This window comes from Carassius carassius, chromosome 31 (genome assembly GCF_963082965.1).
Source record: "Carassius carassius chromosome 31, fCarCar2.1, whole genome shotgun sequence".
In the NCBI taxonomy this organism is placed as follows: Eukaryota; Metazoa; Chordata; class Actinopteri; order Cypriniformes; family Cyprinidae; genus Carassius; species Carassius carassius.
Genome location: NC_081785.1, coordinates 1045535 through 1072429, shown reverse-complemented (window position 1 = coordinate 1072429; position 26895 = coordinate 1045535). Strand labels below are relative to the sequence as shown.

Below are 26895 nucleotides of genomic sequence, written 5' to 3'. Positions count from 1 at the left end.
CAGAAAATGCAAGGCGCCATGCAAAATGTAATGTGTAACTGCAACACTCATTACAAATGTATCGGAGTAAAGAGAAGAGATAACTTTTAAAAAAATGTAGTTGAAGTAGAGAGGAAAAATTGCTAACATCTTTGACACTCAGTAAAACTCAAAAGTAGCCAAAAAGATACTCAAATACAGTAATTAATTACATTTAGTCAAATACTTTACACCTCTGAAGTTATTACAGATGAAAATCTTAATAGTCCACTTTCAGTGTTTAATGCAATCCAGTGATATTTTAGTTAACTAAAATTATATTTTGTTACTCCATATAAAAAGGTTAAACTAATATATATATATATATATATATATATATATATATATATATATATATATATATATATATATGTATATGTATATATGTATATATATATGTATATATATATATATATATATGTATATGTATATATGTATATATGTATATATATATGTATATATATATATATGTATATGTATGTATATATATATATATATGTATATGTATGTATATGTATGTATATATATATATATATATATATATATATATATATATATATAGATATACATACACACATATATATACATATATATATGTTTACTAGAGCATGTGATGATCAGTTTATGTTAACATGTTAATCTCATGCATTTGACTGAACATCAACACATTTTGAATCATCAGTGTTCATTTAAAGTCAGTTTAAATTACACATTAAACATTAACTTTGGATTAGTATTATTAAATTCAAAGCAGCGTGTCAGATTCACATTCAATGCATGACTGACATCTGCTGGTAGTGATGTGCACGTGCAGAAGAACTGTGCACAAACACAGCAGTAAGTTTATCTATCTATCTATCTATCTATCTATCTATCTATCTATCTATCTATCTATCTATCTATCTATCTATCTATCTATCTATATGAAGTTATTTTGATTTGAATAGTCGTACAATATACACAATATAAACCAACAGATTACAGAATTACAGATATTGCTTTTCAGGACTGCAGTGCTGACATACAGTGAACCACTAGATCCATTTCAACAAGCGGGTGACAGAGACATTCTACAATTTGCAAAAGTCTTATATATATATATACTGGATAGATTAACATAAATGTTAGTTCTTATAACTGCAACAATTAGAATACTGTAACATTACTCGCAATAATACAAACAAAACAGTGATTAACAGGTGCTTAGTGAATTTTGTGTCTTATATTAGAGTAAATTTCAATAAGGGGTGAAAGAAACCTGTGTTGGTGAGATAATCATACTGTACACTCATTTGAACTTGAAATACCAAAAAAAAAACAAGAAAAAAAAAAACATCTAATCACTGGATTGATTGGTACAGAGCAAGTCAAAATGTATAATTTATAAAACAACAACATACACAACTATTAGTGCAAATAGTTTTAAAGTGATACTATTACTGTTGACAGAACAGGGTTAATAATAAAAAAACACTTTTAGGTTAAAGCTGTGTCCCTCTTTTTGTCAATGAAAACATTTTAGGTCAGGTAATGTCAAAGTCTATAATAACTGTTTGTATGTAACACACTGAATGACAGGCAATAAGAAATGTTTTTTTGTTGTTGTTTTTTTTGTTTTGTTTTTACATGTAGTGTATGACAATACATATTTGGATAATCATAAATTGCTTTAGAAATCATATATTAATGTAAAAAAAAGTCTGAAATGATTGAAATATTATATCAAACAAAATATTTGATGTGATGGTGTGAGGAAACATACAAAACCAATAAAAATACAATTTATATGCTACAATATATAAAGGAGCGATAAGGGTTGTGAAACATGAAAATAGATTTATGTCTGTCAAAAGTGTGAAATTGTGAAATAACAAATTAAGAATTTGTACTTCTCTGCAAATTAAAACAAAATGGCAATAGACATAAGTTTAGACTGAAGTCTAATGAAATTTAGATTAGAAGAGAGCAAGAGTTTACATCTGTGTGAGTTAAAGAAATAATATGAGTGTTTCTTTCACTCAACTTTGTCTCAGTTGTTTCTTACTGAAGGCTATTTAATCTCACACAGAGACACGGAACTACTACCAGAATAAAAAAAACCAAATCCAACATAGAGGGGTTCAGTGAATGCGGTGTTGAATGTGTGTAAGTGTGTAAGTGTTTGTGTGCCAGAGACACTGTAGAAGGACAGAGTGCCGGCCGCCCAGTCCAGATATACTCCTACTCTCTTAGAAGATGAAGAGACAAATGTGTTTCTGTCAATATTACTGTGATGGACAATGAATACTTCAGGAGTACAGTTCAGACTCCAGGACTTTTCATTGCGTATAAACCTAAAATAGCCATTTCCTTTCTTGCTGATTTCTTTATATATCACTGACATATAAACACCCCCGCCACTCCATTCAGCTTCCCAGTAACAGCGTCCAGTCAGACTCTCTCTACACAGAACCTGAAGACAGTCATCAAATCTCTCTGGATGATCAGGATACGGCTGCTTCTCTCTTACACATGTCACTTTTCTATTCCTCTCAGACAGAGCAAGAAGAGTGTTTGCTGTGTTTAAATCAAGTGTGAGAACACATGCATCTGAACACAAAAAGAAAGATTGTAAAAGTCCACTTGATTCAAAACATTGAATAACTTGATTTAAAAATGATTTAATTAAAAGCTAATGTTTCAAAAGGTTTCTGTCAGGGTTCAGTTTTGGTGGTACAGTGGGTGTAGGGTTGGGGTATAGAAATATAATATAGTTATATAACAATATGATAAAAAACTGTATGTGCATGACCTACATTTCCGTAGTCCTTTTGTAATCCTGATCTCTCCTCCATGATCCACACTTAAACAAAAATAAACATCAGTCAGCACACACTTAGGGCCCTATCATACACTCGGAGCGATGTGGTGCAAGGCATGGTGCAAAGGTTTTTTCTAGTTTCAGCCTGATGCAGTTCTCATTTTCCCGTCCTTCGGCTCATTGTTTAAATAGCAAATGCATTTGTGCCCATATGTGCGCTCATGGGTGTGCTAATCTGGTGTGTTCATGCACATTGTTGGCGTGTTGCTATTTTGAGAAAGTGAAAATAGACTGCGCCATAGACCAACTCAAACCTGTTCTAAAGTCTAAAGTCAAAGGTGCAATTTTTTTTATTATTTAAAGAGCATGTTAGTAAAAAATGCACATCTGGCTGGGTCCACAACATGCATTCATTTTGCTTATTACACAAAGCGTTTAAATATGAAACAATAGAAGATTAAAATTGTGTAGGCTACATGAATATACAAATTACTACATGTCATAATAAAGGATAGTCATCGCATGTATCAGAATTAGGCTACTTATTTGCTCGCAAAAGTGGATTCAGACGCCCCCTAAGTGCACATGCACTAAATTGTTAAAATAAGACTTAACTGAAATAAACTGCTTTCTTAAAAACAAAACACACAAATTCAATAAAAAATTCACTTTATCTCATGCTTTCGTCTGCAGAGATCCAGAATAAAAAACATTTAGGAGCCATTTATTTTAGATAGGCAGCCTATTACTCTAGATGGCTGTTCAGAAATGCTGTTGTTCATTTCCATATTTTCTTATCTAGTGGTTTAGGATAAACATGGAGATACAATAAGCTTTTAATTTGACTCTTTGTAAATGCTAGAAGATCTGTTTTGTCTCTCAAATGCTGCTGTTATGGGTCACAAGCAGCTGTTGATCATCTTAAGTGTATATGTGTGCTGCATGCAGGGATTGATTTATATATGAGTCATCGTTGACTTTAAAGCACACACATGAAAGGATGATTGTCATTGCCAAACATACTTGAGTTTGTCCAATCTGTAGTCTGGATCAGAAAGCAGCTTGACTAATGATTGTCCTGGGTGATTATAACTCAGATCCAGCTCTCTCAGGTGTGAGGGGTTTAAACTCAGAGCTGAAGCCAGAAAACAACAGCCTTCCTCTGTCACCATACAGCCAGATAATCTACAAACACATAGACAAACACTCAACATCACATCATCTGGGACCAGAGATCATCTTAAAATTATTCACACAGTAACTCTGCTTTTAATCATATGATCCACGGATTCACTTTTTTTCTCCACAGATCGCTCATTACAGGTTCAGTTCAGCTGGAGTAACTCTGAGTTCGCTGTTTTAATCAATGTCACAGTGTTGATGGAAATGAACTGCTCTCAGTAACTGATCTCAGAGGTTCGGATCATATTATGGTTTTTGAGTCAGAGATAGTGTCATTGTCCCATCATCAAAAATTAAACAAAGACCAAAAGTATAACATTGCTTTCCATTTATTACTGAAAGACCACTTAGGTTATTGGACTTTTGCCTGTGGTTTTAACAAAACAAACAAAAAAAAAACATTCAAAATATGAAATCTTTAAATATTCAAAATTCTAAAACAATATGAGGGGGAAAAAAATCAACTACAGTCTGTTACACCCATATTAGTAACAATTTCTGTTCATCTCCACTCCTCAAAACTTCGATGTTTCAGAGAAACTAAAAAATAAATAAATAAATAAACAAAATGTGTTATCAACAACAATTCAGAGCAAGTATTCAGACACATGGTCAGAGCAGAGCACACATTAATTTCATAACCACATGAGCCTTATAAGTTTTTTTTACCTTAGTATGTTGAGCTGACAGTGTGAATTCTTCAGCCAATAAGAGATCAGCTTCACTCCTGAATCTTGTAGGTCATTATTACTCAGGTCCAGCTCTCTCAGTGAGTTTGATGATTGTAGAGATGAAGACAAACTTTCACAGCACTGAGCAGTGAGACTACAGCTTGACAGTCTAAACAAAGTACAATTATCCTAATGTATCTTTCCAAAACAAGCAATTCCTGATATTAACTGTTTATTTAAGTAGTTCAAGGTGGCTGGTAGGACTGTCAAAACATGTGAAAATGGAATGTAAATTCTATTTAACCTGACAGTAAAGCACATGGTACAAGATGCTGAAAATGATGCAATGGCCAAGCAAATCAGTCTGAGGCACTTGTACACTGAAAAACAATTAAAAGGTCATGACATATCTATTTTTATCATCTTAAATATGATGATAAATAATAAACATGATTATTTCAACCTTCATTATGCCATTCCATCATAAATGTGCAGTTTGGGGCTACGTCTTTTTTAAGACTGTAATGTCAGTAAATGTCTGTTTTAAGTCAGTAAATGTCCAAATGATTAGCTAAAGTCATTTAATCTATCTCCTTGTCACCTCACTGCTCACTGCTACTGAGTGGATTTCAAAATTGAAAGGTAAAGTAGGCATTGTGTTGTTGTGAAATCAGTAGAAAGTTTGTCATTTTGGCAGCCTGGTTTCAACAAAAGCTCTGCATACCATAAGGATGTAATTTAAAACAAAAAATTTGTAGTAAAATCTCCTCCTATACAGTATGTCACAAGATCAAAGACAATTTCTTTCCTTATGTCATGACCCTTTATAATGCTTTGATTTAAGAGTGAAAAACCAGTTAAAATTGGCGCTATTCATCATATAAAGTGATAGTTCCCATTTAGAAGAATTGGATTAAACCACTGGCATTTTCCACTATCTTTTGGTCCTTTTTGGAGCTTGAAACTTTTGGACTCCACTGACTATTAGCCTATTGTATGGCAATTTTTGGGTGAACAATCACTTTAAAGGATTGGTTCACTTCCAGAATAAAAGTTTCCTACAAACCTCAGTATGTTAAGTTGACAGTGTGAACTCTTCAATCCATCAGACAGAACCCCCACACCTGAATCCTGCAGGTTGTTGCGACTCAGGTCCAGCTCTCTCAGTGAGGAGCTTGATGATTGCAGAGATGAAGACAAACTTTCACAGCACTGATCAGTTACATTACAGTCAGCTAGTCTATAACACAGAATGAAATATGGTTGATAGCAGGAGACAAAGAGTTAAAATAACCTTTTCTGCAACAATATATTGATCACATGACAAATATTATATTATTCACCAGCAGGTGAACTATGAATATTGAATGGAAAAAAAGGAGCTAATTAGTCAAATGACATACAGGTTCCTGTGAGTCTACTGACACTAACAGTGCTGCAGTCAAATTCCCTGAAAACACACATACTGATAAAATATAAACAGTGAATGGCATTAATGCATCATTTTACCCATGAAGAAATCTGACATATAGCAGACAATAAATGTAGAACACGTATAACATAGCAGAAAAGTCCACTCCTCAGTACTTCGATATTTTAATTAGTGAAAAAAGATGGTTTTAAGAAACTAAAAACATTCTTTATAACAACAAGCTGGAGCAAATACAAACTCAAAGTCACGTGGGGTCTGCTGAAATATTACAAACACCCAGGAGACCAGGGCCAGGTAGAGGGCATCCTTAATTTCAAAATCAAATGAACCTTTATCTGTTTTCCTACCTCAGTATGTTTAGTTTACAGTGTGAAGTCGTCAGTCCATTAGAGAGAAGCTTCACTCCTGAATCCTGCAGGTCATTGTGACTCAGATCCAGCTCTCTCAGTGAATTTGACAATTGTAGAGATGAAGACAAACTTTCACAGCACTGAGCAGTGAGATAACAGTCAGCAAGTCTGTAACACAGGATCACATACAGTATTGATCACATTATATTTAACTATAATACATTACTATTATATTTGCTGCTTTCTTATTTAATTTATACATTTACTGCACTTTTGTATAGAATCAGTTGCTTCACGATTCAAGTCCTGATCATTCATCTTAACAGTTTAATATTGTCTTTATCTTTTGCTGAACTGACACTATTCTTGTGTTCTGGATTTCTTCAATTTTATTGATCAGGTTGTTGCCGGCTTTTTTTTTATTTCCTGTTTGATTACATGATTAATGTTATCGGCCTATCATTTTATGTTGAAGTAGTCATATGAGAAATCAACTGTCTTGGTTTTTAATAAATAGAGACTGTACTACATACTGTAAACAGCATACTGACATACACTTCAGCATTATAAAGGAAGGATCTAAAAACAGCTGGATCATTGGTTTATGATGTAAGGATGAATACATTAGCACAAGCCACATCTATTCAGTGTACAAAACATGTGTCCATCACAGTGGATGAGTAATAAGAAGAAAGTAGTACAGATATTGTTTACTAAACACCAAAAGAAGATTATATTACTTTTGCTGGTATGTAATAAATCAGATGTGTTAAAGTCCGAACATTGTGCTGTTGCACTATGCAGTCACATGTGTCTCTGCATAATGTAAAGAAAGAGGGTCTGGGGAAAAAAACACACACACAAAAAACTGCCTGTTTAATTGTATCAGTCAGAGAGACTGTGGAAATAGTTGTGAAAAACTAACCTAAAAGAGCTAACTGTTGATTTTTCATAGTGGATCAGTTCTCTTCAAGATCAAATGTGGATATCAAGGATTCAAGCTCATTTTGCTTTGTTGTTAATAAACCAATGAGCCATAAGTTATAATGTCAGCAAATCATTTGCCACTGTGCCTTTAGTCATCACAGTTGAAGGAGAGCAACTGCACCTAACTGGACGATCTGGCACAGCCGCCTTGCACCACAATGAAACAGACCACAGACTTTTCACTCTGACAAGTTGCTAAATGTTGCTGAATAAATCTTTAAAAAGAATGAAGAGTCACTAAATCTGGCAACAACATTGCTGAGTTGTAATTACCAAAGAACACTAAACTGAACAAAGCATGAAGAATGAGTAAAAGTGGCCTTTATGAGAAGACTAAAATGGTAAACAACTATACATAATGTTATAAAAACTCTGCACACTGCTAATGACTGTTCTTGTGAGTCTAACATGTTGTCTTGTATGAGTCACTTATCAATTCTGAACAAATAAAAAAAATGCTTTGCTCTCTTCAAGCAGATTCTGCTTCCCCTTTAAATTACGCATGCAAAAGACTGTCAAAAAAGACAGATTCAGTTGTATCTGCAAGTCACATAAATTAATACTTACAGAGCTTTTCTGCAGTTCACCACGGCTGGTATTAGTCTCTTGATACCACACTCTCCTGCCTTGTATTTCCTCGGATCAAATTCATCAACCATCTCCTCTGATATCTGAATAATGTAGGCGATTGTTGAGTAGTGATATGGTAAGAGAACATTCTCTAAGGGATTCTCTGATTTCACAAACTCCTGAATCTCTCTGTACAGAGTCTGATCCTTCATTTCCAGGAGACAGAGAAACAGATTGATGCACCTCTCATATGTGAGCTGTTCCTGTTTCATATAATCAAAAACATCATCACTCCTGATTGTGTCTTTAATGTACTTTGTGATTCTCATGATGGTCTCTGAGCTGTTCACTGTGTGTTTCAGTAGATTCTGTAAGAGTCTCTGATTGGACTCCATTGAGATCCCCAGCAGGAACCGCAGGAAGAGATCAAAGTGTCCATTTTTACTATGTAAGGATTTTTCAATCACTGCTTTTAGTAGCTCACACAGACAGTTCTTCTGACTGTACAATTTATATTCTTCATTCAGAAAAAACTTAAGTGATTCCTCATTCTCGACTACATGGCAGTAAAACACAAAGAATGCTGCTAGAAACTCCTGAAAGCTCAGATGAATGAAGCAGTAGACTTTCCTATGATGGATCACAGATTCCTCCTTAAAGATCTCAGTGCACATCCCAGAATACACTGAGGCGTCAGTGGCGTCTATGCCGCTCTCAATCAGGTCCTCCTCATAGAACATCACATTGCCCTTCATCAGCTGATTGAAAGCCAGTTCAGCAAGTTTCACAATCAAGTCTCTGTTGGACTTTAGGAGTTTCTCTGGATCTCTCTCATCATACTTCTGATTCCTCATGTTGATCTGAGTCAGCAGGAAGTGGATGTACAATTCAGTAAGAGTTTGAGGGATTTCCTCACTGTCATCTCGTTTCAAGAGGTTCTGAAGCACAGTGGATGAGATCCAGCAGAAGACGGGGATGTGACACATGATGTGGAGGCTTCTTGATCTTTTTATGTGAGAGATGATTCTGCTGGCTTCATGCTCATCACTGATTCTCTTCCTGAAATATTCCTCCTTCTGAGGCTCATTGAATCCCTGAATTTCTGTCACACGGTTGATGTATTTTGAGGGGATCTGATTGGCTGCTGCTGGCCTGGAGGTGATCCAGATGAGAGCAGAGGGAAGCAGCTCTCCTCTGATGAGGTTTGACATCAACACACCCACTGATGAAGACTCATTCACATCAAGAACTTTTTCCTCATCTGAAAACATCAGTGGAATTCTGCTTTCATCCAGACCATCAAAGATGAACACAACTTTACACTCCTCATAAATCTTTGTGTCCAGGTGTTTAAGTTTAGGATGAAAGTCCAGCAAAAGTCTGTGAAGACTGTACTGGTGATCTTTAATCAAGTTCAGCTCTCGAAATGGAAGCACAAACATGAAATCTACATCCTGATTGGCTTTTTCCTCGGCCCAGTCTAGAATAAACTTCTGCACAGAGACAGTTTTTCCAATTCCAGCGATGCCTTTAGTAAGAACCATCTTGATTTTGTCTTTCTCCTCACATTTTGGTTCATATAAGGGTTTAAACATGTCATTACAGTAGATTGGAGTGTCTTGTGTTCTGGCTGTTTTCTCCATCTGTAAAACCTCATGTTCTTCATTCACTCCTTCACTCTCTCCCTCTATGATGTAGAGCTGTGTGTAGATCCTGTTCAGGAGGGTTTGATTCCCTTGTCGTATGATTCCATCAAATAAGCTCTCATACTTGTTCTTCATGCTGGTTTTGTGTTGGTGTTTAACTCTATGCAAGGCCGTTTCTGTGTTATCCACCCCCATGAGGGGCAGACAATCGGAGACAAAGTCATCCAGGTAGAACATCACTGATCTGATCACAGAATATCTTTCTACTCTAAAGAAATGAAAAAAAGAGAAAATATTTAAACAGAGAAAATCCTTTAAATATTGCAGCACAACAAACTTTTTTGTTCACATTCACACAGGCGTGTCACTTCTGGGCAGGCAGCATCACAACAACTGTCTAGAATGAAGAGGTGTCAAATTAAACCAAAAAATAAATAAATAAATGAAGTCTACATTGTTTCTTAAATGGGGACAGGGCCTACTTCATGATATTTTAAGGGCTCCACAAGATGGCTTAAACTTTTCAAATAAAACAAAACAAGCTTTAATTAAAATAAGCCAATACAGGTAAAAATAAAGCTGTAAAGTGCTGTAAAGTGTCATCATATTTCTTATTTTATTACCTTTAAGAATCATTGTTTTTAATTATGAATCATGGTTACTAAAGTCTTGTAAAACTTGGATATATGAGAAATGTTAAAGTCTAAAGAAAATTATGGAAATATAAAATAAAAATCATGAACATTTTTGTAATCAATATACATTTTCCTAGTTATGTCCCATTCTAAAAGATTGTATAAGGTAAAATTGCATTTCTTTCTTGAAAATCACTTGAAAAACAGGTTCATTAACTCACTCAAACATATTCTATATACATATGAAATTATATAGCAATATCACAACTTGCATCAGCACAAAATGTCATAAATGTACAAGTTAACTTAAACTAAGCTACAGACCAATCAGAATGTTAGTCCTGTTGTGAATGTGCTCTTCCCAAAACAATTCAAAACACTATATTACAATTATTCATATAATGTAATTAATTACAGGTTCTAAGTGGATGTGAATGTTTTTTACAAGTAAAAAAATGGCAATTCTGACACCATGACTGATAATATTTCCTACCCGCTGTAGCTGAATAATGCATTGAAGATGTCTCAGGGAGAGATAGAGCCTGTCCTCCAACAAAAAACGACCATATAGATTGTTTGTGCAAGCACCTTATTACGAAATATATTTACGTTTAAAAGTTAAGCGGCCTCTAGTCCGTGTAAAAATAATGACAGTATTGCGTTGTGTCTGTCGTCATGAAATGACATATAACGTTATTACCAATCAAAACGCACGTTTATTTAAATGCAATGTGTGGATTTCTCACACCGATCTCACAGTAATTCGTACATATTTAACTAGGTGGCTTATTCGTTCGAATGACCACACCTAACCCCACCCCACCCCACCCCACCCCTAAACCTAACCCTCACAGAAATCATGCTAAATTATGATTTATTGAGCATAAACATTTTACGTGCACGTCCGTTCTCTAGGTTCAAACCCATGATAGCATGATTACATATCAAGGTATAACGCAATAATCTACCAACTGAGCTACACGAAACGCGAATCAGAGTGCAAATAAAAGAGTACAAAACATTAATATGAAAACAACCTTTTGCCGATAGGGGTGCAATTGAAGTATACGCTCTGATGGGTCGTATTTCAGGGATTTGGATAAATGACCTATACGAGCGTATTGATTGGAGGACAGGTTGGAGCGATAATATGGATGAACATAATTAATACATAATACTTATGCAGGACATATTCCCACTGGTTAGCATTCTTGTTTATCATGTTTGTACTCACTCAGGGTCAGAGGTCACTGCTCCATCACTGAGATGAGGGGGTTTTCTCATCGATCTGTCACTATTTATAGACGCACAGCTGGGTTCTGGAGATTCATCTTTATGTGTGTGATGATCCTCATCCTCCTCTCTTTTTTTACAGAGACTCATTTTATAGTCAGAGCTGTGTAAAACCAAGAAGGAATAGAAGAGGAATAATCAAAAAGAGAAAGACTTAAAAATAATCTTTATTTTCTTATTGCTGATGAAATCTTATCTAATTACACAGTCGTTTCCTGTGTGGTGACAGACTTTTATAATTTTAACCACTACTTATTTAAGTCATATTACATAAAACGATCCAGCTATCAATGTTCAGGACTTTTTTAGTTGAGACAGAAGACTCATCTGTACAGGCAGGAATACACTGAATATTCTCATACATTCAGTTGGCGAAAACAAGTGCCAACCAATAGGTATGTAATGATGAACCACTGACACTGGTGAAACAGCAATTAACACTAAATAAAAACAAACATTTTATGATCCCACTTTTTTAAACATACTGTAAGACACCCTGGCATGGCATTCCTCAGCTTTCTGAAAATATTTTGATAAAATCTAATTAAACATTTCAAAACAGTAGTTATAACATGTTTGTATTCATAAATTACCAATAAAGCTGCTGCCATTCTGACTTGGACATTAAATTTGTTTAATCATTCACCACGTACAGTATAAATAAACTATAAAATGTAATCGTCTTTGAACATGAAACTGGATCTACCTGGATAAATTATCACAGAATAGTTCTGTTTCTGTTATATTTCTGTATTGCTACAAAAGACAGTGTCACTAAAAATAAAGCATCTAAAAAAGCACCGACATTCTAGTAGTTCTTAAAAATACATATCACCAAGAAAATATGGATTTAAAAGAGCATGAATATGAATCAAAAACATATTTTCTTTCAAACCTACCTCTCTCCCAACAGCAATTAATTGAACATCAGACTCAAACTTAATAAATCCATTGTGTTAGTCTCTAGACAGCAGCATTTCATCTGATTCACAAACACATTTCTCGCATGATGTTCCACTTTCTTGTTCACAAAATGGACTTTAAACAGTTTCATCCTTTTATAAGCAGTTTAGTTAAAATGTAACCATAAGATACAGCCAGGAGTGTCAAGTCACTGTTGGGCCATTTATTACACACCCAAGACTGAGCAATTATTAAATATTCGAGTAAACAAAGAATCATGAGCTAACACATTATTACTTATTTGTTCAAACCATCAGATGCTGATCAGAGACTGGAAGTCAAAGACATCTTTTCAGATTCTGCACAGTCATAGATATTGCATCAAAAATAAAATAATAATAATAATAACAATAATAATATATCAAAATGAATGTATACATACTTCACTTTCACACTACTTTATTGTACTTTCACCTGTTTTATTGCCCATTATCATGAACTGTGTAAGAACATTAAAGCACCGACAGTCTTTTGATCATGTCAGTAAATATTTAATGACTGAATTTGTATTTGCAGGACATAATTTATTAGGTACAATCACATTTTTGGACTAATGGATCAATACAGCCAAATATTAAAGAGAGAACTACTGTATTGTGAGTGTACTTTTGTCTTTCAGTGGTTATATTAGTACATTATGATGTTTTTATTTGTGTTGTGTTATATAATTGTAATTGTAGTATATATTTTAAAAAATATTAAAAAGAAATACATTGAAATAAAGAATTAATTCAATTATGCTATACTATCATAATGGACAGAGAATCAAATGCATAGCCTAAATGGATAATATAATATACTAAGTCCATAATATATAAATAAACAAAAAAAACAATATCGCAAGCACTTTCAGAGAAGAATCGTTCTCTGTATTGATAAAATGAATAAATTAACAGATAATCTCATTTATCAAGAAAAAAAGTTTTCTTTTTATATCTAAAAAAAGGTAAATAGATAAAACCTTATTTATTCAAATATGCTATAACAGAAGAAAAAGGCATTTCATTGTTCTATGATTCATAGTCACAAATTATTATATTGCAATTATTATTAGCGCACAAGCTCCTTGTGAGAGCAGGTCCCTATTGTTTTTCTAAGGACTTTTTTAAAGACTATCCAGGGCATTTTGGGCACCTTAACATGCTCCATAACTCTTGAGTATTGGCAAACACGTAGAAATTCAGAGCAGAGGCTGAAACATAAATACTAGGGGTGCTCAGAATTATCGGCTACTGATCGTTAGCGGCCGATAATCACTTTGGGAAGTTTGATCAGTGGTCTCTATAAAGGGTATCTCATAAACTGATCTCAAGCTGATGAAGTCATGCCAAACCTCTCACCACAGGCATGCAGCGGCTCTGTCTCAATCTCTGTCCAGATTATAAATGATTATAATGCTGAAAGTGAGGTACAATTCATATTTCTTTATTAAATAACTAACAAAGTCATTTGAAAACTTTCTGTGAGACGTAATTTCTTGAACGGTGTAAATCACCACAAACTCTCTTTTTCCCTCTCAAGATGTGCAAATGGTTTCAAATCAGCACATCACGTCTGCACTATAAGTGTGCGGCATGCTGCACAGTCGACACAGGAATTGTCACTTGCACAATCAAGGCAGTGTCACCTCATAACTAAAGTTTCTAATTTGTATTTCTTTTTAAGTCTTGCCAGTTGTTTAAACTATTCTGTGCACTCATGCACACTCACCTCACATACAGCTTGAGAAATCAGGCTTGCACTGTGTAAGTTATTGTGCAACAACTGGCCCATTGTAAAAACAAAAACCCACTGTATGTTCAAACATTTAGGTGAGATAATTATATATTTTTTAAACCTGCCATCAGATACAGGCACAGGACCAAAGTTTTTTTTTTAGTTTATATAATTATCTTATAAATACTTATAGATAAATAAAATTATTGTTCTTTTTTAAATGTATCGTCATTAAAAAATATTATAATTTTTCAATAAAGACCCTGTCATGTATTGTTTTCATATGAATATAATTAACTTATGTACAAGACCTCAAACTTGTAAGTATTCATACATACACATACTGCACACTACATATATCTCATGAAAAGAAACTATTTTACAGAGGGGTTTATGGACTTCTCCTAAAGAAATCAGTTGTCCCTTTTGACACCGGTGTGTGTGTGATCTGTTTCATCAAGCTCTGTCTGGTTTGTCCTCTTTTATTTACCCCCTTAAAGGGTTAGTTCAGCCAAAAATGAAAATTATGTCATTAATAACTCACCCTCATGTCGTTCCAAACACGTGAGACCTCCGTTCACCTTCTGAACATAGTTTAAGATATTTTAGATTTAGTCCGAGAGCTCTCAGTCCCTCCATTGAAGCTGTGTGTACGGTATACTGTCCATGTCCAGAAAGGTAAGAAAAACATCATCAAAGTAGTCCATGTGACATCAGAGGGTCAGTTAGAATTTGTTGAAGCATCAAAAATACATTTGGGTCCAAAAATAACAAAAAACTACGACTACATCAGCATTGTCTTCTCTTCTGGGTCTGTTGTGAGCGCATTCACAGCAGTGTAAGCTGTGTCCCAAAGTTGAGTGTACACACTTTGAAGGCCACGGACTTCGAAGACCAGTTCTCCGAAGTGCACAAAGGGCCCTCCGAAGTGCACGAGATGCTCCGCCTTTGCTGGATTTCCTAATTCCGCCACCATGTGTTTCCGATTACCGCTCTGTCGCATAGCAACAGTACGAGAGAAGCACTGACGAGAGCACAATCCTGCCAGGACAGGTGGAGCCAGAACTGCTAATTTTTGCTTTTATGTTTTACGTCATAATGGAGGAGACGGTGATGGACCTCAGACTCAACTAAGACCGAGGCCAGGTAATTTACACTGGTTTGCTGTGTCCTTTGTCGGATTACCACTTTAAATGCAGGTACTGGTTCGGAGCTTACTTGAATATAATGTAATGATTCATATGAAAAACTACAAAATACATAAACTCGCACACACACACGCACATAGCAGTTCAAATGCTGACTGATATGTTACAAAGGTGTGATTTTATATAGTTTATTGTCTTGACCAAGGTGATCATATGTAGACAGGTTTGCAACCTGTTTTTTTAAGCAGTTAAGCATAAAAATAAAACTGCGTAGTATAGATCAATTTTCAGCAGCAGCTATCACAGCTGAGCAGTGCTCTGTTTGAATTTAATATTCTGACAATAAATGTTGTTACTTTAATCAGAGGTGGACTGTAAGGAAGTACATTAGTTAAGTTTACTCGTACAAATATAAAGTACTTTGTTTTGTTTTTCTCACAGGACAGCAGCACTACAAAAATATGGTCTTTTGCAACATGATGCATTGTTGTAGATTAAACTACCCAACAGTATTTTTACTAGGCCACTTTAAATTGAATAACATTTAACATATTTAGAAGTAAACTGCAACATACATTGTAGTGCAGAAGTAATATTAATGTAAAATCATCCTGACAAATTATTTTTCAGAATAATACTGTACATACCTATTTTACTTTTACTCTCAATACCTTAAGTATATTAGAGTATGCAAGATAATACTCTTACCTAAAGGATAGTTCAGCCAAAAATGAAAATTCTGTGATCTTTTGCACCCTTAAGTTGTTCCAGGTTTGGGATTTTCATTTTTTGGGGTTATAAACATGACTAATAGATTTTAACCAGTATGGTAATAGTAGTTATTAAAGTAGTTTACTTAAGTATCTCAATATTTCTTCTACTAATTATGTTGTCATAGCGCTTAACAATTTCTCTTTTCCTTCTTTCTCTAAATCAGACTGGACCCCTGTACTGCAGGATGAAGCTGAGTGTCTCTGCACTGGACAGGTGTTTAATGGTTTTGGGCTGAGCAGCGAGGACCTCACAGTGCTGCTGGATCTTCTGAGAAGTGAAGGGCAACAGTGATGGGTGCTATGATCCAGACCCTGGTGTTTCTCTTCAGTCTGCCAGTGATACATCATAAAGATGGTCTCCAGAGTGTTTGACGTGTCTCGTTCCACTGTCACTGTTTTATCCTCCGGGTCTCTGAGGAGCTGCTGGACATTCACCAAGAGACTCACCTCCTGAAGACCCCAGAACACACGGAGGCAGCACTGGGCTCAAACTGATGTTGTTTTTCTGATTTTAAACCTAAACTATGCTGTAAATGGTTGTAAAAAGTACTTTCAATTAAAGAGCAATTTGTTTTAATGTGTAAAAAAATATTTAGAGGATGAGAAGATAAAATAATGTTTTGTGAAAGAATTATAAGCTGCATTAAACAAATTAACAACGTACATAAGTACTTTTATTTACACGTGAATATGCAACACAAAAATACATTATACATTTATATTTACGGACAAATTACACACAAAATTTTTTAATAATGTATACAACTTGCACCACAAAAATAAACTACAGAAATTAGATTGTTCATTGACAATATGTAATTTAAAAAATTGTAATATACCCATTTTTTTTTACCACTGTTTGCTCTTGACTAATTAAAAATGTATTTGTTAAGCATTCTCTCAAGAAGAGAAAGCTTGTGCTCCTCTCTGTCTCTTTCTCTGTAGTTTGATGTCCTCCCTGAGCAGCTCCACTCGCTCTCTCTCACCTGTCCCAGGACACTTAGCAAATAAACCATGCCTGTTAACAACAACAGCACAATGAATTTCAGCTAAAACTTGTCTATTAACTTTGTATTAAGTCTTGCCCCAACAGGCTAACTTTCTCCAGAATAGTACTAAAATGAGAAATTGGAAACACTTATGAAAAATACAAAGCAATCTTAACATTAGAAAATATGACACAGCAGGACATGCATACAAAATAGGTACTGAAGTGTTAAAGTTTGGTTAAAACATTTGTAGACATATCTTGCATGACAGCATGCCTTGCATTGCTTTATATAGAAGCGGTCTTATTGTTTGATTCAACGGAGACAAGTGAAGTCAATTAGAAGCACGCACTTCCTGGGGGTCGAGCGTACTGCGCAGATTCAAACTGAGCTTGATGACGTAGATGTCACATGAGTAACCTGTCTGACAATTGTAAGTCTTCTAATCGCTGTGCCAAGAAAATCTGAAGAACCCACTGAATCTTGCAGAGACGGCGAGTGTGAACAGGAGCACATTTTGGTAAGTATTCTGATTAATTATTTTGTCATTTTGCATAGTATTTAGTATTAATCGTCCCCCCGATTGCTGGTTGAAAAAAGTGGTTCAACGGTTCTTTTGCGCTAGACGTAATGACGTAATGATTGCCCTTGATTCAAGCCTTCGGTTTACCCGCGCTCATAACATTAGCATAGAATCAGTTCAGAATCAATCGCCAAAAGAACCACTTCAGTTCAGACGCTCTGTGTGTCAGTCTGCTTCACACTGAATCACACATGTGCAGTATCATCAGCTCCTCTGACAGAAACGGTTCTCGGTTCAGTGTACTGGTTATCCAAAAACCGATGCAACTGGTTCTTGACTCGAGAACAAGCATAGACAGTAAAAGATTGCCTGCGAGCTTCTCCTCCTGTCCATACGGTATTTTCTCTATAGGCCTACTGTGTGACAGAGAGTCGCAGGTTATGACGCAATCGTTAGCCTATTTTTACAAAAACTGTTTCTACAGGGCCATAACGTAAGATACAAGGTAATGGAGCCTTTTATACATTTTCATGTTTCTTTATAAATAATTAATGGACAAATGGAGTCTTTAAACGCCTCAGATGTAAAGTTATTCTCTGTCAAAGTGAAATGAATGGGAGTCAATGGAATGCTAACAGCAGGTGGGGGTCCGCTAATCAATGGCGGCAGCCGGGGAAGCTTCAATAAAATATGAAACCCTTCCCCCCTGGTCAATCTTTAGTTCGTTATCTGTTCATCTTTAGTTCTCTCTTTACAGCAGTTCAGTCAGTGTACTTTTTGAGTAAATTAATTACTCCGGGATTGGTTTATTTTAACTCAGAGGGAGTGTCAGCCACGTTAAAAAATTTCAAACGATTCAGTTCGATTTGGTGAACTGGTTCAAGAAGAACATGTTAAATCTAATGATTCGTTCGTGAACCAGATATCATACACTGCAGTGAATACGCTCACAACAGACCCGGAAGAGAAGACAATGCTGAATAAAGTCGTCGTTTTTGCTATTCTTGGACCAAAATGTATTTTCAATGCCCCAACAAATTCTAACTGACCCTCTGATGTCACATGGACTACTTTGAAGATGTTTTTCTTACCTTTCTGGACAGTATACCGTACACACAGTTTCAATGGAGAGACAGAAAGCTCTCGGACTAAATCTAAAATATCTTAAATTGTGTTTTGAAGATGAACGGTGGTCTTACAGGTTTGGAACTATTTTTGGCTGAACTAACCCTTTAAATACATGTACCTGTCATGCATTGTTTCCCTAGAGCACAGGGGTGGCAGTGGCTCTGGGGCTTGGGCCCGTCAGCGGTGCATGCTGCTATTAATCAATTTACAGATTCAAAATACAAGGTATTCAAAATACAACAATCTGTAACCATTGTAAAGAACTCAGAACAGGAGTAATATGATCTCTCCTACAATATTTTACAGTTTTATAACTTTACACTCCTCATAAATCTTTGTGTCCAGATGTTTAAGTTCAGGATGAAAGTCCAGCAGAAGTCTGTGAAGACTGTACTGGTGATCTTTAATCAAGTTCAGCTCTCGAAATGGAAGCACAAACATGAAATCTACATCCTGATTGGCCTTTCCCTCGCTCCAGTCCAGATTGAACTTCTGCACGGAGACAGTTTTTCCAATTCCAATAATACCTTTAGTAAGAACCATCTTGATTTTGTCTTTCTCCTCACATCCTGGTTGATGTAAGAGTTTAAAGATAATCATTGCAATAGACAAGAGTCAGTGGCATAGCGAGCCCCGGGCCCATATGCAAAAAATCTTTTTTTTTTTTTTTTTTTTTTTTTTTTTTTTTAAATAAAAATAAAAAAATAAATTGGTACAGGCCCCACAAATGTTATGGCCTCCAACTCTAATTAACTTAACTTTGCCCCTATGGTTGATTTTTCTGAACCAAATAATGTTACATAAATCATGACTATTCACAAGCTGTTTTATTTAAGCCATTGCTTGGAAATTATGTTTAAAGTTTTTAAGTCCATTTATTATTTGCTGCACTCAATTATCGGAGCTTTGTACTTTGTTACTACAAAGTGTCAGTCTTTAAACATCAAACAATGAACGTGTTTTTAAGATTTTAATGTGTGAGATAATTCGCCTCAGTTCAAGCTGCATATGAATCAATAATATTTTAATCTTTAATATTTGCAGCATCAAATAAACATGAATATTTGAGAGCATGTTGATAAAAATTCGATCAATCAGAGTTTTTTGAAAGAGTCAAAAGAAAGATGGATGCAAAAGACTTTTTTTTTTTGGAGTAGGCCTATAGGTGAAATTTTCACATTAACTGCACACAATATAACATGAATTTACTAATTTTTACTTTATTCTTAAAATATTATGACGTTAATCTTCTTATTATTATTTTTTTCATCCTTTAAAAAAAAAGAGAAAATTTTACATATTTCTAAATTAACATAATAAAGAAACAAAAAGAAATATGACCACTTTGCCATTAAAAACCAAAACTGAACTATTTTAATAGCTGTGTCATGGGAAAGAGAGAAAAAAACACGGTATCCAGTCAGACTTGGGCCGAGCTGTTGGACCAGGGCCGGGCCAATGCAGGGCTCTATTCGTCCCCTCGTTTCAATTAAAAGTTTCCCCCAGCTCGGTGGGTCCCCAAACTGTCCGGGCCCATATGCACCTGCATACCCTGACACTATGCCACTGACTGGAGTGTTGTTTTATGGCTGTTTTCTCCATCTGTAAAACCTTATGTTCTTCATTCACTCCTCCACTCTCTCCCTCTATGAGGTAGAGATGTGTGTAGATCCTGTTCAAGAGGGTTGTTCTTCATGGTGGTTCTGTGCTTTTCTTTGACTCTCTGCCTAATGAGGGTCTGACAGTCAGGGTCAGTGCATGTTACACGGCCGTCACTAGTGGGGTGAAAGGTGGTGACGATTAGGGGCCCACGGCTAAGGGAGGGCCCCCCGGCGATCTGAATTAAAAGCATGAAAGAGAACTTGCGCTGCTCCTCAGGGAGAGATATGTGCTCAGAGACGGAACAGAACATGGACATGTAAAGCCATCTTTTAGCTCAAGGTGCATGACTAAACGGTCAGATATGTGCAAAAATGATACGTGCAAAAAATGTTCATGTGTACATTTATTGGTCATGTAATTAATGAACGTAAAGATTTGAGAATGAAAATATGCGTGTAATGGTCATTTGGATCGGTGCGGCCCTTAAAGTGACCGCTATATTCCTGCTGCGTCTGTGCTAATTAATCAAACAACAAAAGACAAAATCACACCCTGCTCTTGAGTGACGGATTTTTGTAGCAAAGAAACAAAAAAAGTTTCATTCTAACTATGAAGACTGCTGTTTTATTTTACATTTGATTATATATTTCTGTAGAAGGCTGTAAACTGCTTGATACTTGCATAAAAAAAAACATTAAAGCACAATTTGTTTCATTTGTATCTTTTTATTCTATTATATTTGTCCTTTGCTTTTTTATTACTGACATTTTTATTATTTTCAATAATTTTGAGGACTTTTTGTTTGTTTGTTTGTTTGAAACTCAGGTGGTCTCTATAATGTAGATGTAGCAACCTTATTTACAGAAAATACATATTTGATATGCATCACTTTCTTTAAATAAATCACTCATATAAAGTTCTGGTCATATGCCCCCCCACCACCCCCCATAATCATGTCAAATAATTGTGATTACAATATTGACCAAAAGAATTGCGATTATGATTTTTGCCCATAATCGAGCAACTCCACATGACGGGCCACGTGTTATTAAGTCTTGCCAATTTAAACATTCAAAAGAGTTTAAAGCATTCAAACACAAAAAACTAAAAAAGGTAACGAGTAGAGAGCCACGTTTCATGGATAGCAACACCGAACAGAGTTCTCCTTTGCGTCCTCCACTTCTTATAACTTTCTGGGACTGTCAGTCCAACTGTCAGTTCTTTCAAGGCAGTCTGTCAAGACCTGTCTCCACTAGAATACAAGTCTGTTCTTTGCATTCTTGGAATTGAGAAACAGCCAGACACTAGGTCAAAGGAACAAAACTAAACAGGACAACAGAAAATGAAAGAAACGCAAAAGTCCACAATCATGACACTTTGGTATTGAAACTTTATTGAAATGTTCACCGTACTTTCATAAAGATTTTTCAACTAAACTATGTTCAAATAACTGAATTTGTCAAACTGAATATTAGATTAGATTAGATTAGATTCAACTTTATTGTCATTGCACATGTGGGTACAAGGCAACGAAATGCAGTAGACAGGGGAAAAGATAGCAGCAAAACATTAGGAAAGAGAGGAGAAAAAACCAACACCCAGACTCTGCTCCTATGGGAGCACAGTTTCCAACCGGAAAAACACCTCAGCACAAAAGCACATAATCAATACACCATAAACACACGACTTGCAACTGGGGACGGAAATTGGGGGGGGTCGAGGTAATCCAGCGCAGGCAAACAGCCATCCGGTCCAGCAGCTATTACAGCGCTAGTCATAGACCCGCCTGCCAGACTGGCGGAACAAAGCGGCGAAGGCGAGGTATGGGGGGTGGGGGGGTGAATGCATATCTGTATATGTGTAAGAGTTTGTGTATTTGTAGGCCTGGAGAGTTGCGATTCTCTCTAGATGCCTCAGTCCGCAGATTGTACAGCGTCACAGCAAGATGCCATGGAGACGGCCTTGTTCAGGTCCTAGACAGAGTCAACATCAGCAGGTGGAAGACGGGGGGAGGAACGTGAGAGCGTCTCACTGCAGAGCTCTTCCAGGGTTGTTGTTGTTCCAGCAGTGGCCTTGGCCGAGACCAGTGCTGGTAGAGGGAAGCCGAAAGAAGATTAGATTGCAATTGTTTGGTCTTAGGGCGAGTAGTTGAATTCCAATTCCACAGCTACTCTCTTTGTCCATTTCTGGTCTCCGATCGATCCAATTGCATTTTCCAAAGCCGTGAGCTTCTCCATGATTTTATCCATGTTGCATTTCATCTCCATGTTGTTATCCATATTGTGGTTAATAGTCTCAGTCTCAATGCTGACCGCTCTGCCCACTGCTTCGGTCATGACGGGCAGCCTTGTAAGCCTTTGACAGCTGTCACCAATAATTTCCTCCACGGAAAGAGCCACCAGACACATGACCCGCCACCTCTCCCACGCGTCCATCGTGTAGCCAGCTGCGAACGTTCCGGCAGGGCAGTCAGGTTCCCCCGAACCCAAAAGATGGTGTCAATTGCTTTGAGAGACCAGTTATCAAATCCATGATTTTTTAGATGGAGAGCAGTGCAGAGAGAGTCTCTCAGAGTATACGAGACAAGAGGAGCAAAGCAGGGAAGGTAAGGGAGAGGAGAGGGAGAGAAAATGCGACCGCCTTCGTTGAGAGCCAAAGAGAAAAGGGAAAAGAGAAAATATGCTTAATATTCTAAGTAAATTAAACTTAACTGAGTCAGTTCTAAATGATGCATTTTAGAGAAAAATGAACCTGTAAAAGACATTAAGAGTGTGGCATTATACCACATAAATCACACCAGTTTTACGCTAAAAAAGTCTACACATTCACTTTAGTGTATAATATGAATGTTAAAGTATATAAAACACATATAGAAAGAAAGCATTTCTTTAAGTCAGGAGTGTGTGATGTCTCTGTTGCTGCTCACATGCTTTTAAATTTGACACAGAGACACTGAGGAGTTATATTCATTAGCCATAAAACCGAATCCAGCATAGAGGGGTTCAGTGAATGTGCTGTTGAATGTGTGTAAGTGTTTGAGTTTGTGTGTATCTGAGACTGTGTAGAAGGACAAAGTGCCGGCCGCCCAGTCCAGATATACTCCTATTCTCTTATAGGAGTGTGAAGGGACAGTTATGTGAGTATCCATATAAATGTGACAGATAGAGATCGTGTTCTTAGCACAGATTAAACACCAAGAGTGTTTATTGCGTCCAAACCAACTGTCAGTACTCTGTCCTTTCCTGCAGATTCGATTATATGTCACTGATATAACAGCACCAATTCCTCTCCATTCAACCTCCGAGTAACAGCATTTAGACAAACTCTCTCTACACAGAACCTGACGAGATTCATATTTAAATCTCTCTGGATGATCAGGATATGACTGACGCTCATTCACAAATGTCACCTTTCTGTTCGCCTCAGACAGAATAAGGAAAGGGCTTGCTGTGTTTGGATCCAGTGTGAGATCACAAGCATCTGAACACAAGAAGAGAAAACATTTACAACATAACAGAATAACAACAACAACAACAACAACAGGTGTGTTTGAGTTTGTGTGTGTGTGCTTCTATGTGTAGACATACATTTGTGTAGTCCTGCTGCAATCCTGAACTCTCCTCCATGATCCAAACTATAAAACACACATACACACACACACACACACACACACAGTGATACACTGATACAATCAGTTAACGCATACACACACACACGCACATGCACGCACGCTCACAGGCACACACACACACAGCAGAGTGACTTTTCCTGCTGAACATACTTGAGTTTCTCCAGTCTGTAGTTTAGATCAGAAAGCAGCTTGACTAATGATTGTCCTGGGTGATTATAGCTCAGATCCAGCTCTCTCAGGTGTGAGGGGTTTGAACTCAGAGATGAAGCCAGAAAACAACAGCCTTCCTCTGTCACCATACAGCCAGATAATCTACAAACACACACAATAACAGTCCACATGACCTGTACCGTTTGGTTGCAGATGAAGGTTCACTTTCTTAAATACATAAGACACCTAAAGAGGTGAAGTAGGGACCTGAAATAGATGTGTCAGATAACGGAGACATCCAAAATATATCCTGTGGGTGTGTCTCCAGGAACACTGGGTTGGTAAACACTGAACTAGCACATGGACACACAATTCCTATATCAACACTACTGTACCAACAGTAATCAATAACATTGTGATTAGAACTTGTGGCATTTTGCTTTTATTTTATTTGATTGTTGTTTATAACCACAGTTGCATGTAGAGTGTTTTTACTGTGGAGATATTTTACTTCATTCACTGCATACTGAGTCTGGATAAAGGTGTCAGTAAATGATGATCTAGCATTAGTATCCATACCAAATATAAAACAGATACAGGCATAGTCCTCCTACATATTGCATTTACATACAGAAACAGATTCATGATATTTTAAATGAGCCTTGGTCCAGAGAAAACGCCTTTTTTGACTTATAGAGTTTTAGCCGGCAACAGCGAATGGCACGGTGGATTGTGTTCACCAACACTGTTTTCAGGAAGTATTCCTGAGCCAATGTTGAGATTTCCATTACAGTAGCATTCCTGTATGTGATATAGTGCTGTCTAAGGGCCTAAAGATCACAGGTATCCAGTATGGTTTTCCAGCCTTGACCCTTACGCACAGAGATGGTTCCAGATTCTCTGAATCTTTGGATGATATTAGGCACTTTACATGATGATAACTTCAAACTCTTTGCAATTTTTTTCTGAGAAACTCCTTTCTGATATTGCTCCACTATTTTTCGCCGCAGCATTGGGGGAATCTGTGATCCTCTGCCCATCCTGACTTCTGAGAGACACTGTCACTCTGAGAGGCTCTTTTTATACCAATCATGTTTCCAACTGACCTAATAAGTTGCAAATTGGTCCTTCAGCTGTTCCTTATATGTACATTTAACTTTTCCGGCCTCTTATTGCTACCTGTCCCAACTTTTTTGGAATGTGTAGCTCTCATGAAATCCAAAATGAGTCAATATTTCGCATGACATTTCAAAATGTCTTACTTTCAACATTTGATATGTTATATATATTCAGCATCGCATTAGTTCAGTCAGGCCAGGTTAGTCACGCTTGCATCAGCCGACAGTCAGCTGTTCCTGACGTGTACCAATCCAGTCTTGACACCTATCGCATGCGGTATTTACATATTCTAAATAATTGTATTAGGAATTTACCGCTGATTAGATAACCAGCTTTACTGACGAGATGCGCATTAACGATCGGCCGATCGTGATCGGAACACCCCTACTAGTATGCATGGTCTTTTAGTGTATATACAACTGGTAACGAGCGCACTGCACCATTAAGAGCTGCTTGGGTGTGTGGCAGTGTTGTGTTTTTTCCCACACAATTGAGATAAAAAAACAAGTGCTCCAGAATTTCTTGGTAAACTGGTACAGTGACAAAAAACACATTTTTTAATTGAGGGAGTATTTAAAGCAAAAGGAGCCCTTACCAAGGATTGAGTACATGTACAGTAGATCTTTTTTTATTATCGTGTGACGGTTTGTAGGTGTCCAATCTGTCGATGAGTCAGGTACGTTTTCTTTTGTCCTGATGTGAGAGTTATGAGCGTTGCCCGCTCCAATATGGCGGCGACGTTGCCGTGCGGTCGAGCAGCCAATGAGGCGTCTAGGTATTTATATGTCTATGTACAGAACGAATAGGCTAGCCAGTTACGTTACTTGTTGCTCAAAAATATGTAACGTTAATGTTAAATTACTTAACAAAACTTAGGCTTCATCGTTCGCAAATATATACATCGATGGTAATTGATTTAACTATGATCTGCGCAGCATTTTATACGTGCAGAGACATTTTGTATATTAGAAAACTCATTTTAATTCATTCCCACTGTTCTTCGGTGGTAACTTAACCCAACTCCGTGCTTCCTGTAATGAGAGCTGTCAATCAAGATACAAGGAGCAAAACAGCACTTCATGAGCAGAAGCCCGCTGCGCGCGAGCAGGATTCCACTGTACAAGCAGAGTTAACCTATGAGAGTATGCCAGGCGCTGGCATACTGTGAAATAACATAATGTGCTCGTGAGCATGTCTTACACGCTCATAACTTTTGACTAAAATATAACGCCATATAAAAGTAGTGCTATAGAAGCACAAAGAACAGCTTACTTGCGGTAACTTCTCAGAGACCATAAGAATGTGTCTGTTAGAGCAGTGTGTGATTATTTGTATTATGTAATTATCACTTAATATTTATCATCTTGATATCACAATAAATTATTCATCTTAAAGTTGTACTCACACAGGGTCAGAGGTCCCTGGTCCGTCACTGAGATTAGGTGGAACAGGTATGGACTCGACACTCTTCATAGACACACAGCTTGGTTCTGGAGATGCTGCTTCATGTGTCTGAACATCACCCCTCTCTCTCTCATGGACACTCATATTAGATACAGTGCACTAGAA

The 26895-nt window shown here is 36.6% G+C and overlaps 2 protein-coding genes across 3 annotated transcripts; both read right to left on the bottom strand.

The window, feature by feature from the left end:
• Nucleotides 1-2017: 2017 nt before the first annotated feature.
• Nucleotides 2018-26895, bottom strand: LOC132111260 (NACHT, LRR and PYD domains-containing protein 3-like). 2 transcript variants are annotated; one of them, XM_059518410.1, is made up of 9 exons: nt 26732-26895; nt 11526-11687; nt 8008-9924; nt 6451-6621; nt 5738-5911; nt 4670-4840; nt 3842-4003; nt 2814-2860; nt 2018-2607 (listed from the first exon to the last, which is right to left on the bottom strand). In XM_059518410.1, exons 1-9 carry the CDS (start codon nt 26872-26874, stop codon nt 2069-2071), a joined length of 3486 nt encoding a protein of 1161 aa, XP_059374393.1. In that variant the 5' UTR covers nt 26875-26895; the 3' UTR covers nt 2018-2068. The 2 variants fall into 2 exon arrangements, with proteins under 2 accessions (XP_059374393.1, XP_059374392.1); XM_059518409.1 differs by lacking the exons at nt 4670-4840; nt 5738-5911; nt 11526-11687; nt 26732-26895 and having other exon boundaries at nt 2019-2607; nt 8008-9918.
• On the bottom strand, nt 23109-24365 carry LOC132111275 (stonustoxin subunit beta). Its single transcript, XM_059518432.1, has 3 exons — nt 24208-24365; nt 24014-24060; nt 23109-23906 (listed from the first exon to the last, which is right to left on the bottom strand). The coding sequence occupies exons 1-3, from the start codon at nt 24354-24356 to the stop codon at nt 23359-23361; spliced, it is 744 nt and encodes a 247-aa protein (XP_059374415.1). The 5' UTR covers nt 24357-24365; the 3' UTR covers nt 23109-23358.

Bases quoted from the DNA above. Each gene is read 5' to 3' on its own strand.
- LOC132111275 (XM_059518432.1), bottom strand. From the start codon at position 24,356: ATGGTGACAGAGGAAGGCTGTTGTTTTCTGGCTTCATCTCTGAGTTCA. The intron at 24,061-24,207 runs GTATGTTCAGCA...TGTGTTTTATAG, and splicing joins TACAGACTGGAGAAACTCAA to TTTGGATCATGGAGGAGAGT. The intron at 23,907-24,013 runs GTATGTCTACAC...TCTTGTGTTCAG, and splicing joins TGCAGCAGGACTACACAAAT to ATGCTTGTGATCTCACACTG.
- LOC132111260 (XM_059518410.1), bottom strand. From the start codon at position 26,874: ATGAGTGTCCATGAGAGAGAGAGGGGTGATGTTCAGACACATGAAGCA. The intron at 4,841-5,737 runs GTTTGTAGGAAA...TACTTTGTTTAG, and splicing joins TGTCAACTTAACATACTGAG to ACTGTCAAGCTGTAGTCTCA. The intron at 2,608-2,813 runs GTAGGTCATGCA...TTTTGTGTTCAG, and splicing joins TACAAAAGGACTACGGAAAT to ATGCATGTGTTCTCACACTT.